Genomic DNA, 17,687 nt, shown 5'->3' with positions numbered 1-17,687 from the left:
AAAAAATTGCTTTTGTGTCTGCTAATCTGAAACTCTGAAGGAAAATAGAAAAATTCGGAAAATTAAATACCCAAATGTTCTTGATAATTTTGAAAAGAGTTTTTAGTCCATTTGATGTTTGCGCTAACGAAATTGATCGTTACTCGAAGGTGTAAATGGATTTTCAGGTAAAAACACACACTTCTTTATCTCCGAACTATAGAAATAAAAATGAATCGCCAAATGTGTTGGTAAGCGCAATACTCGAGAAAGGAATAGTCCAATTTGAGCTGTTTTCATTTTCTTATATTATATTTTCTGTAAACAAACATTTTCTGTATCAAACATGTATTCCATGTATCGGAGAAACATGTTATTTGCAAGTTATTGAAGAATTTTGAACGAGAATTGTGTCTGAAAGTAATATTATATTATAATGAGTAGAAGTACTAAGAAATTTATAGTAAAAAGAAAAAGGTAAAGAGTCAATTAGAAGATCAATCAATGAATAGCTCTGCGTTTGTATCCATGAACGTTCGCTTAGTAAGAAAATATGAATGTTTGAAAGTATTGGTAACAAAAATTCATTTTGGGCGGGACGAAGTTGGCCGGGTCAGCTAGTATATTCATATAGACCCTTACGGGGGACCTTTACCGACGACAATTGATGCGTTTGAGCCGTGCACTGATGGAAAAACGGGCACAATACGAGCAAAGACATAATAAAGTTATTTTGCAGCACGACAATGCTCGGCGAAACCGGTCAAAACATACTTTGAAACGCTGAAATGGGAGGTCCTATCCCACCCGCCGTATTCTCCAGACATTGCTCCGTTAAATTACTACCTTTTTCGATCGATGCAACATGGCCTGGTTGACCAGCACTTCTCCAATTTTGATAAAGTCAAATTATTATGCCAATTGAACTGGAATCGCACCTGTTCGCATGAAAATCTAGGCATTTATAAACTATTCGGCTGAAACTAATCTCGGAAATACGCGGGAATTGGAATCGATAAGTCACCGAGAGTTTCGAATATTGCTCCAGACTCTTCAGCACAAATAATGCTACGGCATCGATAAAAAAATGGCGTCCAACGACGAACTTCCTTGCATCTCACTTGGTGGAACCTGTGTCACTAAAGTAATACTGGAGTGGATACGATCAACTGTTTCGAGCTTCCATTTTAACCTAACAGAAACTTCGTCCGGGAGGTTCTCTGATTTCCCTTATTCAATTACCTACCTGACTTAGACGAATCTCCAAACCAGTATCGCTTCGTGAAGGGATAATACCAAGGCTCGGCTAATCCAAAATCACCCGGGAACACTTGCTCAACATAAAGCGCAATCAACATGTATAAAACAGCATCCGCCAAAAGCACTAGCATAATCGATCCTAGATTAATATCATCTACTTCACTCTTGTGGAATAAACTGGACCACTGCATCCCTTCAGAAGTTCTTTCGTACAGGGCGACCAGCCGTAGACCGAACCCAATTCCTGAGTTAAACGACAGCGATGCCGCTAGCTTCTCAGATGGTTCATATTTGCTGTAATCCTGATCCATAATTGTGTATGGTGCAAATGCAAGAAACCAGATGACGGCAGCAACTGCTCCACCAGAATTAGCTTTCGTGAAAAACGCACTCAACATAAACGAAAACGTGATGATAGCGATACCGTACACGAAAAAGAACAACCAAATCACAGTCCAGTGTGAGAATGTCAGCACGGAAACTTGAGATGCATCATACCACTGCACTTTGAGGAACAACACCACTAATGACACGGAGAGCGTCATAAAAAACAAACACTTCACAAACCACGAAATCCACAAAATCCAATTTTTTAATCCCATAATCTTCATCGCTTCCTTTATCTGCTTCTCCTTCTCAAAGAGAATTGATTTCACAATACTTATGCACGGATAGATAAAAGCCAGCATTGTTGAAATTGGCAGGAACGTCCTCAAACTGGAAGAAAAGCTATCCTCCAGAAATGCCGGATACGGAAGCCGCTGCACGATAACCTCTGGTATAGTACCGAGTTTGTTGGCTTTCTCAGCAAATGACATGAAGATGAAGTGTTGAATACTGAGAAACCCTTCGCGGAAATATCCCGGACTTGGACCACCATCGTCGTATCTGTAGAACCGACCTCCTCCATCGGCTGGTGAGGCGAAGCTTGTATCCGTTAACCACGTGTGTACTATTCCGAACTGTGCTCGAAGTTCTCCAGGAAAGCGCAACGTGTAATTCAATTGTTCTGGCAAATCGGTCATCTCGGCGTAGCGTTCATCAAATTGCACCCCAACGAAGCAGTTTGAAGCCATGAGGAAAGTTTGCATTTCGTTGGAGCAGTTGAATCCTTTCAGCTGCAAATTCATCCGTTGGGATACGGGGCTCATTAGATCGTGAATGAAATCCACATCCGGCGAGAATGCTATAATGGGCGCGAAGGGAACCACCAGGTTGTTCCTGTTGACAAAAAACTAATTTCAAAGCACAGTTACCCAGAGAAAGAGAAAACTACATACCTTATTCCGGTGAAATTGGTCACGTCCAAGGGCTCGTAGATCGACTCCTGCTCGTTGACCTGCACTTCTGTTAGGCTGCGCAATCCAACGAGCAAAAGCATGAAAATGGGTGGAATGAAAATTTCCACCACGGATGATACCTTGCTTCGCCAGTGCAACAGGAAGTTCTTCCACAACAGAAGCAGAAATACTTCGCCATCCGACGTTGTACGTGATTTTGGGAATACATCATTACTGTGCGATGCTTGGGGAGCAATTACGACCATTTGTTTTCGCTTGAGGTGGAATAAAATATTCGAATCAATTGCTTTGAAATCCAGAAAAATTATACAACATTGAATCACAATGTCAATATGGAATTTCTATCTATTTTAAACCTGGATTAACATCACCTTTCGTGCTATTGATGGGGATTATTGATAACATGTACATCCGGCTAGAAGTTCGACCCAAAGTAATAACGAGTACGTGCTACCGTGCGACGCGAGACTCTCCGTAAAACTGAAATCAGAATTGAAATCGATGGGTAAAAGTTATCACTCTCCAGGATTAGATAAAAAATATATGATATGAAGCTCTGATAACAATATAAATATCGCAATCATATGTTTCGGTTGGTTCAGTTGGATATGGTCGAAGAATACACAGCTATGTGCTTGTCCGATATAAATTGAAAGTCACCTTCACGTCATTACTAATCCAACCGACTTCGTAGAATTCGAAGGTCTCGTATTTATTTATACTAAATCAACGCCTGAAATAGTTTCAATTAATTATATTTAGGTAATGAGAGTATAAGTAACACTCGAATCTTTACACCAGATTGCATTACTTGCACATTGTCATATATTGGGCTGTCAAAAAAGTCCTGCGGTATTTCCGCGAGGTGTCGTTGTAAGCGCGTAGTTCTAGTTGTATTCATTGTATCGAGTCATACTGTATCTTGTTGGAAAGGTATTTTTGCTATAATATAGTCCTTGACAATCTTTTGTTTGGTTAAGTCGTTCGTGAGTTATAGTGTCGCAAATATGGAGCAAAATAAAGAGAAAATCCGACATATTTTACAGTACTACTATGACAAAGGCAAAAATGCATCTCAAGCTGCCAATAAAATTTGTGCAGTTTATGGACCCGATACAGTTTCCATTTCCACCGCACAACGATGGTTTCAACGTTTTCGTTCTGGTGTAGAGGTCGTCGAAGATGCGCCACGCTCCGGAAGGCCTGTAGTCGAAAACTGCGACAAAATCGCTGAATTAGCCGAGAAAGACCGGCATAGTAGCAGCCGTAGCATCGGCCAAGAGCTGGGGATAAGTCATCAATCCGTTATTAACCATTTGAAGAAGCTTGGATTCACAAAGAAGCTCGATGTATGGGTGCCACACACGTTGACGCAAAAAAACATCTTTGACCGTATCGACGCATATGAATCGCTGCTGAATCGCAACAAAATCGACCCGTTTCTGAAGCGGATGGTGACTGACGATGAAAAGTGGGTCACTTACGACAACGTGGTCGAAACCCGCTGAAGCGGCTCAGACGGTGGCCAAGCCCTCATTAACGGCCAGGAAGGTTCTGCTGTGTGTTTGGTGGTGTGTCAAGGAATAATCTATTATGAGCTGCTTCCCTATGGCCAAACGCTCAATTCGGACCTGTACTGCCAACAACTGGACCGCTTGAAGGTAGCACTCATGAAGAAGAGGCCATCTTTGATAAACAGAGGCCGCATTGTCTTCCATCAGGACAACGCCAGGCCACACACTTCTTTGGTGACGCGCCAGAAGCTCCGGGAGCTCGGATGGGAGGTTCTTTTGCATCCGCCGTATAGTCCGGACCTTGCACCAAGTGACTACCACCTGTTTTTGTCCATGGCGAACGAGCTAGGTAGTTCGCCACAAAAGAGGCCTGTGAAAATTGGCTATCCGAGTTTTTTGCCAATAAGGAAGCGAGCTTCTATAACAGGGGTATTATGAAGTTGGCATCTCGTTGGGAACAAGTCATCGAACAAAACGGCGCATATTTGACTTAAAACAGATGATTGTAACTAATTTTATGATCAAATGAAAATTCAAAAAAAATACCGCAGGACTTTTTTGACAGCCTAATATAATTTGAAATCATCCGTCATCCGCCATGGATCCAGAGAAAAGACGAATCATCGTGCATACACCTCTAAGAAAAAAAATAGATTCGACTGGTTTGTGATATCGTCATTGAAAGTGAAAAAAATGAGAAAGTGACAGTTTGCTTGCCAGGATACATCTTCGAATTTTTATCCGTGGTTCATCATTGTCTTACCCATCAAAATCACCCATTTTGAATCGATCGTATCGAACACAAGTGTCATGAGATGGTTTCTGATCGATCTTCTCCTGTGTTTGTATTTTAGAAAGGTTGCTTTCGGCATGCTTTTGTACATGTTAATCCAGCGAAAAATCTTTCCGTGTATTTATTTCACGCCTACATCAAGTGTCACGACTCATTTCGGAAAGTAACATATCGTAAACAATGCACCGATTTTTCCACATCCATCCAGTGGCAAAAAATGAAGCGAAAAGCGTGGGACATATCGCTTAGTCGTAACATGTAGTGGAAATTTATTCACACCATTGTGTACATCGACATTAAAAGCGCTGACAGAGTTTTGTAAAATGTTTTTGTCTGCTAATATTTTATTGTCTCGATTAAACTTTGAACATGCTAAAAGGTTTCCTTGAGAGATTATTTACTGGCTGACTAACAGCTGGTTAAGTAGTGTGATACCGACATTCAAACCAGCATGTTGGAACGCATGGCTCTAGTTTTATCTGCGATGCAATCAATTTGCAATGTGGCCTTTTTGTTGTTCATGATTCTACGTTATTTTTTATGATAATATATTTAGTTTATCTTTATTTTTTAGCTTTGTCTTTATTGAAAATTTATAATTAATAACGGAAAATGACAATACCATAGGGCTTCATAACAGTAAATCGAATAAAATGTGCTGAGTGGCAAATTCAGAATGTAAATGTAAATGTTGTGGAACGATATCATCCCCCGAATCTTAATCTGATTATGTATACTACCTCTATGACTAAGAATTGAAATATCACTAGAGTTCACCGAAGTTTATGATCTCGGTTTTACACGACACGTAGCGGAAGCGTTATCATCTCGATAATTAGCACTCGCGTATCTTTGAATTTGCCACTCAAAATTACGTGTTGAACGATATTGGAATATCCATTAACTTGAGTAATTTATTCTCGATAAATCCTGAGGAAGTTCAAATACATTAAAAAAACATGTTATTTACATAATTTCGGGATGCTGAACACGAATCTGGCATCTTTTTTTTTATTTGGGGCCGTCCATAATGCATATTATAATTTTTCTTGGGCACCCTCTTCTACGCTGTATTTTTTACATACTTTTCTATATAATTTTATGATCTTTGAACACAAGCAAACTCATTGGACGTTTAAAAAGATCACGTAGTTTCTGGAAGACCTCTCAAATCAAACAAATTCTGCTATAAATATAAAAGATTTTTTTAGATTACAAATTAACACAATGCAGTTAATAAAAAAAAACAAATAAAAACAATAATCTTCTTCTTCATAACTGCCATCAAATTCATAATCATCTTTTTTCTGATTCAATAATTGTGTCCTTCAATAGAAATATTACTTCATCTAGAAGTTTTTAACAATTACATTTCTTCTTTTCAATATACATATGTGTTTACTACTGGAACTAAGGAGGTGAGAAGATGATTGACGATACAATGATAAGTATTATCTCGACTATTTTTATGAATGAAATTTGAAATTCATTATACTTATCAGCAGGAAAAATCCCTTTTGCTGCTATTTTCATTTCGTCTTGTGATTTTCAATACTTCATTGTTTCATAGATTTGTTGTCTTTCTAATCTGGTTCCTTTGGTTAAAAGAGGATATTAAAATTCATATATCAAACTGTGAATAAACAACTTATTCGACGTGGAGTTGTGTAGTACCGCATTATTTAATATCTAGAAGGATCTTGGAACACATTCTTTGATTTCATTTAAATTATCTACAGTGGTCGTCAGAGATGCCAACCTTTCTGATTTTATAGGACATTCTCTGATATCCTGACGAACACTCAATATTGCCTGTTTTCACTGAAATGATCCTGATTTTTCCTGATTTTTTTTTCTTTTATTCATAACTAGCAGACCCGGCAAACTTCGTCCCGCCCATAATTTGTTTTTTGTTATCAATACCTTCAAACATTCACGTTTTCTTACTAAGCGCAAGTTCATTAGTCCAATTTCAATTTTGAATTTACCTTTTACAAAAAAATTCCTAGTACTTCTACCAAAACTCGTCATTATAATATAAGATTATTTTCAGACACAATTCTCGTTCAATATTTTTCAACCACTTGCAAATAACATGTTTCTCCGCTACATGGAATAAATGTTTGATACAGAAAATATGATGGAATAAAGACAGACCCCTCTCCATTTTTCCCCTTAGAGAGTGGGGGGTCTATTCACCATAGAAACGGTTCGTGACCCCTAAACCCCCCCCCCCTTAATAGAGGTAGGAGGAGTATCTATCCACCATAGAATCATTTATTGCACCCTAAAATCCCTCCACATGCTAATTTGGTTTCATTTGCTTGATTAATTCTCGAGTAATGCTGAAATTTGTGTGTCATTTGTATGGCAGAAACCCCCCTCCCCCCCTTAGAGAGGGCGTGGAATGTTCAACCACCGTGAAAACATTTATTGCATCCTAAAACCTCCATATACCTAATTTGGTTTCGTGTGCTCGATTATTTCTCGTGTAAAGGGTGTGTCACATCAAATTGCATCACGGAAAAACGCTGTAGAAATTCGCCCAGTAGACCGATCCTTTTGAAAATTTTAGACAGTAAAATAAAAACTATTAAACAACTTTTGGCATTTTCTTTTTATTCATACTTCGAGCCCAAGCCCGTATGCTCGCACCTTCCTCTTTACCCCGTCCATAAGGTTCTGTACAACGTCAGGTTGTAGTTTTTTTTTGAACAGAAATCCATTTTCTCTTGAAGTCCGCCTCCGATTTGACAACTTTTGGGTTCTTCCGAAGGCCTGCTTCATAATCGCTCAATATTTTTCTATTGGGCGAAGCTCCGGCGCGTTGGGCGGGTTTATTTCCTTTGGCACGAAGGTTACCCCGTCGGCTTCGTACCACTCCAACACGTCCTTTGAATAGTGGCACGAAGCGAGATCCGGCCAGAAGATGGTCGGGCCCTCGTGCTGCTTCAATAGTGGTAGTAAGCGCTTCTGTAGGCACTCCTTAAGGTAAACCTGCCCGTTTACCGTGCCGGTCATCACGAAGGGGGCGCTCCGCTTTCCGCAAGAGCAGATCGCTTGCTACACCATGTACTTTTTGGCAAACTTGGATAGTTTCTGCTTGCGAATCTTCTCCGGAACGCTGAATTTGTCCTCTGCGGAGAAGAACAACAGGCCCGGCAGCTGACGAAAGTCCGCTTTGACGTAGGTTTCGTCGTCCATTACCAGGCAATGCGGCTTCGTCAGCATTTCGGTGTACAGCTTCCGGGCTCGCGTCTTCCCCACCATGTTTTGCCTTTCGTCGCGGTTAGGAGCCTTCTGAACCTTGTATGTACGCAGGCCCTCCCGCTGCTTGGTCCGCTGGACGAATGAATTTGACAAATTCAGCTTATTGGCGACATCCCGGACCGAACTTCTCGGATCACATCTAAACTGCTTAACTACGTGCTTGTGATCTTTTTCACTGACGGAGCATCCATTTTTGCCGTACTTCACTTTCCGGTCGATGGTTAGGTTCTCGAAGTATCGTTTTAGTACTCTGCTGACCGTGGATTGGACGATTCCCAGCATCTTACCGATGTCCCGATGTGACAACTCCGGATTCTCGAAATGAGTGCGCAGGATTAATTCACGACGCTCTTTTTCGTTCGACGACATTTTTCCAAATTTACGAAAAATTGACAGTGAAGCATGGCCAATGTGATCTATACACTCTTATCTGATTATAAACGAAAGCTGAAGATATAATTCCCAAAAATTAAATTTCTACAGCGTTTCTTCCGTGATGCAATTTGATGTGACACACCCTTTAATGCAGAAATTTATGTTTCATTTATATGGCAGCCGTTCATCATCAAATTGAAAAGAGGCGTGTCATAGTCGCCATTTTTTAAATTTTGTCAAATATTTCCATGCTGTAGACCTTCTCTATACACGACGCAAATGTTCCGGACTACTTCGGCTGCTTTATTACCTCGACGAAAAGCAAAAAAAGAGCAGGTATCGGAAATGTTAATTTTGGCCTGCCGGGTATTCCATTTCTAAGCCTCAAATAGAGCTGATTACCAAGCCTAAATAACTCAAAAATATATTTAACATTTTGTATAGCAGAAAGAGTTCTATCGAATGAATACTTACCCTTTGCCAAACAGCAAACAAATTGTTGTAAAATAAAAGAAATATAAAAACGCTTTGAACTAATTCCCCAACCCAATATTACAGATGATTCGTAAATGTCGACAAACCGACTTGTACTTAACACGTTGAGTCCCAAATTTTTCTCGGTGCGCTTTCCATTCATCCTATATCAAGAGCATTTTCACAATATTAGTATCGGTCCCAGCTCCCAAAGATACATATTGCATGATAGAAAATAGTCAAAAATTTAACTAAAAAGTAGGCACATTCTGTAAAACATCCGAAAATAAACCGTATACCTTTTTTTATTTATAACAAATTTCAATATTTATTCTACATATTCAAAAAGTAACAAATTTGAATATTTTCACAGATGCGAAATGCTAAATTATGGCTTCACTTGAGACACGATTCCGATTGACCAAGAAATGACTCACGAAGAAGCGGTTATATATAATGCATATTCGAGTGGGCTAATGAAGTTTGCAAAGTTAACCTTTTGCTTGACAGCAAGCGATTTTAGCGCAGGTCAAAATCATAACTTCGCGTTTGACCCCACCTCTCGAGAGATTAGTGCTTTCTTTGATTTGGGACGCCAAAGAAAGATTACGGTGTGCACGAGTTATGTTTCCTCAAATGTATCGAAAAAAGTGTGTGACTAGCACAGGTGCTGATCATATATAAGAAGGAATGGTGACAATTTTTCTATTCATCTCGGCACTCTGCTATCGCACAGATCTCGAGTGTTTTTCCAGATCAGTAGAAGTAAGCGTATCATTCATATTGAACAATGATATATCGCGTGGTAAGTGTAACATTAACACAATTAAAACATTACTCAGGAAGATTCTCAAATGAAATTGTTTTTTTTTTCAAATTTCATCCGCAGTTGACCTTCCTGACAATAGCATGTGGTGCTATTGCCGATGTTCCGATAAGCTTTCCGTACAAAATTCTGCTACATACGACCCCTAGCAGTGGGTTTATCAGTAACCCCAGTACAGGATCCTTCACCGGAGCTGCTAATACCATTCTGCCATACACAAGTTTGAATGTTTTGTTCGATCCAAATTTCATAGAACAGCTCAGACAAACCCTGTTGGAACGCGGTTCCGGTGGAGCCACAAGTGGAACATTCACAAGAGGTAATGATGTAGCGAGCCCCACCCTTCCGGTCAGTGTTAACCATCATACCGGATTGAACAGCGTTTCAAAAGCAAGATTACTCGATTCCAATAATAGAAATCTGGCTGAAGGTTTTTCCGGTTCCACTATTTTAAACAGTGCTGTTCACAGTGCAGGAATCAACAACGGTTTCGATGCAGAGTCCCCATCTAAAAACAACGGCTTTTCAGTGGCAAATTCGAACGGATTACGATTCATTCCTGTAGCTTACATAAACGGTAACATTTTATCGACAAACAGCGAGGTCCGTGGCGCTTCTACTATCGTGAAGGATAGTACTTCGTATGGAACGCAATCTTCCAGTGTAGATCATCCTGGCTATCCTCGTGTCAGACCGTCAGATAATATCGATAGCATTGGTTATAGTAGAGGATCACCCCATCCAAATAGTGTAAACAGTGAAATTGGGTTAAAATCTGACCATGGTTCGTCAACCTTTCGACGGATTATTTTTCCCCAGAGTGGCTCCGATGAAACAAAAAACAATATCGGTACAAATCAAGTATTAAGCAGCAATTTAGGTGGAAAAATAAATGGAGTCAACAACGGTGGTCCAATCGGGATAACACCCCTTCTACAATCCGCAACATTGAGAGAAAGCGTGGATACAGATCTCATAACGAATGTTTTACGCATGATCCAGGTATACGATAGCAGACTTGTCACAACACCTATTGCCAAACCATAGTATTAATTGTTTACTACATAAGTGAGGTCATAAACCTGTGTATTAGGTGTAGTGAATTAGACGTAGCAAAAATTCGAAATTCATTATTTTTAACTTTTTGACGTCTTTTAGTAACAAAATTTCGTACTAAACGATCACACTAACAAATGCTGAACAAAACTATCAATTTCATGTCAAAATGAAGCTTTAAATTTTACAGCACCGTATATTGTTTCAAGTGGTCGAGGCCGAGTGCTTAGCGTCACATATTCACCCCTATTCTATATTTCGATCGATTCGAAATATTTCGAACGACATAATAAAACTCCATTCTGTATTCCATTCGAGTTGTTTTTGCATTTCATTCTATCTGTTTCTCTTTGAACATTAAGTGGGCAAAACGTTCGAAATAGGGAAAGCGAAAATATAACTGGAACGAAATACCTGTTTCGAACGAAATTTCAAATCCGACGGAATACAGAATAGAGCTGATTACCAAGCCGGGGGTTCGGGTTCGATTCCCGTTCTGGTCGGGAGATTTATCGTCAAAGAAAGTTCTTCCGCCCTGCACTAATACACGCGTATTCTAGAGCTTGCCACCCAGAATACATTCAAGGCGTGTTATTTGGCATACGCGATCTCAATTAAGTATTAATCAAAAATGACGTTAGACGTTGAGACGTCGTAAATTCCACAGGGAACGTTAGCGGCATTCAAGAATATATTGTTTAGATGTTTGCAAACATTGTTTTACGTCATCAGATTTTTCTTCTCTTTTATGCTCTGTGTCCATTCGATTCTTTGTTTTTGAGAGGTTTTAAACTTTGTAATTCATTCGCCTTTAAGGCTGTGTCTTCTATGAAAGTATATTGTTTAACCAAAATTGAGACAATAAAATGATGTTGATTTCCAACAAGGAAGATAAACTGATAGAAAAAAACATATGATTGACGTTTGATCTTCATTTTCTCAGAAACCATTTTGAATTCCAAACTCGATGTATCTATTATGAATACCCATTTTCCGATTATCTCTAAAACTATTGGCAGCTTTTTGAGGATGTTTAAAAATCGCGGGGATATCTGCACGCCGAAGATCTTTTTTTCAAAATAACAACCTTTTCATTCTTCTGAGAATCATAGTGGAAATCGTCAGAAATACTTATCCACGTTGATCATACGACGGTAATCAAATCGGAGCTGCAATCATCATTGTAAAGGTCAGTTGCGTGTAAAAATAAACTCCGTGAAGTGAAAGAGTTCATTCCCGTTCATAAGACACATGTCAGTTGCATAATTTCAGGCGCTTGAATGTTATGTAGGTAAATTAATAAGTTTATGAGACAATATACCATTTAGTTGAACGTATGTTTTAGAGTGACAAGTTTGCGATTATACCTCGTCGATTTGGTATTTCAATCCAATTATTCCGACTCATTCCATGATTTTGCTTGGTGCGTTAGTTTGCTGAATCAAACGATGGCTCAAAGATGAGAAGGAATACTTGGTTGCTCTTGAATAATGTAGTTGTTGAACATATGGGAATGTAATTTTATTTCTTCTTTCTATAAGTAACTCTGGAGATAAAGCATGACTATCATGAGTTTAATAATCGATATCTCACATACTTCTGTACTCAGCTCTGTCTTACTCGTTTGAATAATGAAAAGTATTTAGTATAGGTCAACGTTAGAATCATTTTTTAAGAACCGATACTTCAATTTTGATGAATAATAATAGCTTCTATATCTCAGAATAAACCCGAATTTATCCATCACATGATCAGTATAATCTGGGATACTCCCATATAGAATTCTGAAGGTTAATCCTCCTAACCTTCCCATTCTCATGTAATTTGATATACGGGACATGAGGTTTGATATAATTATTTAAACAGAATCTGGTCAGTAGCGTCGGTGAGAAGCATAATTTTCATATGAAACATCAACTTTGATGAACTCAGTAAATACAAGAAACAACAACTGGAACTAATATCGAAGCTTTGCTCGATGAAAATAAAATTCAATTTACGACAATCATGTCCTCGAAAAAAAGGTAATGAAGATTGTCGAGTTTCGAGCGACATAGCATGCGCTGCCATAACTATTTCGCAAATAGTGACGTCAGTCGTTGTGTTTACCTTTGATTGCCCACCGCATCCATGTAAAAATGCCATTTTCAGGAAGTAATTTATCAATTAAAAACGTACATTTTTTTAGAGTTCCCGCTGAATATAAGGCTAATGTGATAACGTGCAGTGAATATTTGTGAAATGACGTCGAAAAATACGGATAAAAATGATATTTCCATGTGCCAGTTTTAACTCCCCCACGTTCATACAAACAAACGAAGTTTCATTATTTTAACGTTATGAAGTTGATATTTCGAAGGCTCTCAGTGTCGGTGTGTAGGTTGTGAGATAATAGTCGCCAATTAATCAAAATTTCACCGAAATTGTTACTGCTTTCGAGAACTAAGCATACGACTGCTCTTTGGACCTTTTTACCACATGAATAATTGAAATAAGCCACGATAAAATTGTCATCTGTTAAAAACAACCAGTTGAATGATTTCATGAGAATTTTGGCTCAAATTATCATGCAACCGTAAGTACTTTCAACATTGTTTTGTTTCTTCCATATACATTCCATATTGAATGCGAATAATTACGACACGATATTTGGCTTGCCAAACAGATACACTTCGCCTACTGCTCCACCTCTATATGTACCTCATTGGGTCAAAGCGTATTGACCAGGCCCCGGCCAAGAGGATATGATTCGCGAGTCAAGATGTGTTGCAAATTTAGCTGTCATTGCCAAACTATCAAACTACTCAGTGAGCTCAAGCCAGATCTATGGAACAAGGTGCGCCCGTTCGCTAATCATACTTAACTCGAAACAATCGTCAAATTTGCGAAAATTTAAAGAAGACAGTTTTGCAATCTTAACATTTGAATGGAGATTCTTAAGTTATTCGATTACTTAAAACACGACGCTCTCTTAACCATTTGGCAACACACAACATTTACAAAAACTCGCCATTAGAATATAAAATCATCGTCAGACACAGTTCCAGCTCAATATTACGTAATACTGTATTGCATAGAATGCATATTCGAAACAGAAAAGTAAATTTTCATTAATAATTTTAAAAGTGTGTTAATGTCATCCTGTAAATTCATGGCTGTAGAGTGGTTTTCACATTTTGACCCACCTAGCAGTATGTTAAGCGCCTTGATTTACACCAGGTTGAGAGTTTGCAGTTCACGCGAGTGACAGTGTTTGACGCTGTCAAATGCTGTGTATTAGTACAGTGAAAGCTCTCCATAGCGACATCGCAAGGGACCGTCGTTATAAAGAAATGTCGCTATAAAAACTGTCGCTGTAAAAAACATTCGCTATAGAGAATTCGGATGTCGTTGTCGGATGTCGTCAAATCCCTGTGGAACAAATCAAATTAATATATTAATAACAAAAGAAATTGACTGAAATAATTGAAACAAAACATTAAATAATAGACACAAAATTCAGCTCATTTGTCCCCTAACAAAGTTTTCTTTAAATAAAAAAAAATTAAAAAGCTGTCCTTTGGCAATTCTTTTTAGTTAATAAACCAGCATAAATCGTTTGGAAAGCATCTTCTAGCTGGTTTTGAGAGCCCATTCCTTTTGACGAATTTTTGAAACCATCCGTCACTGGCTTTGAATGATTTTTGCTCTAGTTTCGCAGTTTTTAGTTTTAATTAAATCTTTCAATTATATCCAATTTATTTTTTAGCGTCCTACATTTTCTTGTCTTTGAATTTATTTTGGACTGGAGTTTAGATTAAAACAAACTATGCTTCAAACTATTGCGTGAGTATGAATTTAAAAGCTTACCATGTAACAGTTGGGCGGACAATACTTTTCGTTTTAAGTTAAATGCAAATACTTTGTTTTCTCAAGGACGGGATTCTGGTACAACAATGCTTCAATTGATTTGTTTCAATAAGCTTTCCCTATCTCTCATCAGATTACAGGTTTCCTGTTTGTGTGTATTATGAAAGCTGAGCTGAATTCGTGTTCAATTCAGATGTCTCGAAACTGAACAAAGATAGGGAAACTGACAGCATTCTTTTTTTGTCTCACTCTATCACTGTTTTGGCGGAATGAATTTTATATATATACCATCAGAACCATTTTGAGTAAACGTGATCCACAACAGCCAATCTGTATTGTGTTCCTTTTTACTCACATTGTAACGTTTAGTTAGTTTCCCACTGCGCATTACGAGAGCTTTAGAGAGATCACGTCTCTTTCGAGAGTTTTTATTTATTTATTGCTCTTTCGTTATACGAAATGGTACAGCTGATAATGTGCAGCAGAGTTTTGAATATATGAAAATGTACCGTCAGCAGAATCGCGTCTGAATATATGTTCAGGTTGAGTGATGTTTCAAAATTAATATTAATTGCGCGCGAATCGTTCACAAAACATAATATTGACTATTTTCGTTCATAGTCATATACTAAGTTCAATCAAGCTCGTTATTATTGAACTGTGCATGGCGTGACCTTGAAAATTGTCGCAATAGAGAATGATTTGTATGAGCGGTAATGTGTCGTTACAGACAATGGTCGTTATAGAGAAATGTCGCTATAAAGAAAAGAATTTCTATGTGATTTTGAAGGGACCTTTGGATATGTCGTTATAGAGAGATTTGTCGCTATAAAGATTGTCGCTATAGAGAGCTTCGACTGTATACTAAGTCCACGATCTGTTATGTCTAGGAACAATTTAAATGTCTGATCATCGACAGGAAACCCGGAAGTGACGTTCATAAACTCATCAGAACGTGGTGGCTTTTTATTAAAGGGAACTCGAAGCTATCATCGATGCGGTAAAATATGTGGTTGAAATTTTTAAGGCAATGCTAAAGGAAGGAAGGGAAGATTCTCGTAAATCTTTTGCACAAACAAAGACTTTTTCATGGTACGTACCACCAGTTCTGGTGAACTCATCATCACAAAAGAACCGGTGCTCAGATTTGAACTCGGATCTATATATTTATATTTTTCCGATCTGTCACATAATGAAATAAACTTTATCGAATATGGGTTAGAATCCAATGAAAAAAGAAGAAAAAACACACTAACAGTAAAGAAAAAAAAACCAGGTTCACTGATAGCAAAACACTACACAAAAGGCTTGGTGGACCCTACCAAATTGCGGCAAAAGCACCACCGAGCAACGAGGAGGGAACAGGAAACATTCCAGGATGACCACTACTAGCGACACCGTTCAGGCAAATGGTTGGTTTCCTCCTTCTTCTTGCCCCTCTCTCGGCGAAGCGATGAAAAGGGTGCTCCTTCAGCAAACAACTCCGATAGCGGTATGTCGAAGTGACCACCAAAAAGCGATGGTTTTCTCATTCCGATGTCCAAACCGCAGTGAATGAAATCCGTCCGTTCGTCCGCATTGGATCATAGCGACATTAAACTTCTACAGTTTATTCGCATCTAGCCCTGAGAAGAGCCTGTTTAATTCAAACTCAAGACAGGTGTAGAGTCATGAGAAAGACAATTCATTCCACTCGACGCTGCCAGCCGGCAACTATGCTGCTTCGATGCTCATCACACGAGGTTCTTGATTGAAACCTACGATGCTACCTCCTTTAATATCAACTTAACGTGGGATGTGAGCGCCAATCGCTCGCTCGCGATGCTAAAATTTGGCTTGTCAGTGAACTAAATGTACAGAGAAAGTTTAATTGTTTGATAGTTTCATAAAATATATTATTTTATTCATGTAATGTAGCATCTTGCAATGCCCTAATCGATTTACGCGAACATCTCGTAAATCCATCCGGAAATGACTGTGAGTACATGAGAAAGCTTGTATTTTCGATTTCGATCAAAAGGAACGCATCAGTTGTTGTTGGTAATGTTCCAAGGTGATTCGCTATTTCGTTAGGTTTAGAAGATCATTCCGAGTTTATATTACACTAGCTAACCCGGCAAACTTCGTCCCGCCCATTTACTTGATTAATTCTCGAGTAATGCAGAAATTTGTGTTTTATTTGTATGGCAGCCACCCTAAGAGAGGGGGAGGGGTATCTAACCACCATAGAAACATTCATTGCACCCTAAAGTTTCCATATGCCTAATTTGGTTTAATTTGCTTGATTAATTCTCGGGTAATGCAAAAATTTGTGTTTCATTTGTACGGCAGCCCCCTCTAAGAGAGGGGGAAGGAGTATCTTAACACCATAGAACATTTATTGCATCCTAAAACCTCCACATGCCAAATTTGGTTTCATTTGCTTGATTAATTCTCGAGTAATGCAGAAATTTGTGTTTCATTTGTATGGCAGCCCCCCCTTTGAGTGGGGGAAGGACTGTCTAACCATCATAGAAACATTTATTGCACCCTAAAACTTTCACATGCCAACTTTGGTTTCGTTTGATTGATTAATTTCCGAGTAATGCAAAAAAATTGTGTTTCATTTGTATGGCAGCCCCCCTCTAAGAGAGGGGGAAGGAGTATCTTATCACCATAGAAACATTTATTGCGCCCTAAAACTTTCACATTCCAACTTTGGTTTCGTTTGCTTGGTTAATTTCCGAGTAATGCAGAAATTTGTGTTTCATTTGTATGGCAGCCCCCCCTTAGAGAGGGGGAAGGACTGTCTAACCATCATAGAAACATTTATTGCACCCTAAAACTTTCACATGTCAACTTTGGTTTCGTTTGCTTGGTTAATTTCCGAGTAATGCAGAAATTTGTGTTTCATTTGTATGGCAGCCCCCCCTTAGAGAGGGGGAAGGTCTGTCTAACTATCATAGAAACATTTATTGCACCCTAAAACTTTCACATGTCAACTTTGGTTT

The 17,687-nt window shown here is 38.7% G+C and overlaps 3 protein-coding genes across 3 annotated transcripts in view; 2 read left to right on the top strand and 1 right to left on the bottom strand.

Annotated features, from left to right (window-relative positions):
• Positions 1-3,337, bottom strand: part of LOC129769759 (phospholipid-transporting ATPase ABCA1-like) — a 37,287-nt gene extending 33,950 nt beyond the window's left edge. The window contains exons 1-4 of the mRNA XM_055772213.1: positions 3,201-3,337; positions 2,912-3,020; positions 2,520-2,794; positions 1,226-2,460 (exon numbers count right to left, since the gene is read on the bottom strand). Coding sequence (XP_055628188.1) covers positions 1,226-2,460; positions 2,520-2,785 — 1,501 coding nt within the window. The 5' untranslated portion in view covers positions 2,786-2,794; positions 2,912-3,020; positions 3,201-3,337. The remainder of the gene's footprint in view (positions 1-1,225; positions 2,461-2,519; positions 2,795-2,911; positions 3,021-3,200) is intronic.
• LOC129769762 (uncharacterized) overlaps positions 1-17,687 on the top strand; it is a 125,004-nt gene that overhangs the window by 71,129 nt on the left and 36,188 nt on the right. The gene's annotated exons all lie outside the window — the stretch shown is intronic.
• LOC129769763 (uncharacterized) lies at positions 9,562-12,676 on the top strand. The gene is made up of 2 exons (XM_055772229.1): positions 9,562-9,771; positions 9,856-12,676. Exons 1-2 carry the CDS (start codon positions 9,757-9,759, stop codon positions 10,837-10,839), a joined length of 999 nt encoding a protein of 332 aa, XP_055628204.1. The 5' UTR covers positions 9,562-9,756; the 3' UTR covers positions 10,840-12,676.

The sequence above is a fragment of the Toxorhynchites rutilus genome, chromosome 2 (genome assembly GCF_029784135.1).
Source record: "Toxorhynchites rutilus septentrionalis strain SRP chromosome 2, ASM2978413v1, whole genome shotgun sequence".
Classification (NCBI taxonomy): domain Eukaryota; kingdom Metazoa; phylum Arthropoda; class Insecta; order Diptera; family Culicidae; genus Toxorhynchites; species Toxorhynchites rutilus.
The sequence above is the reverse complement of the archived record's forward strand: the minus strand, read 5'-3'. Positions and strand labels throughout refer to the sequence as shown.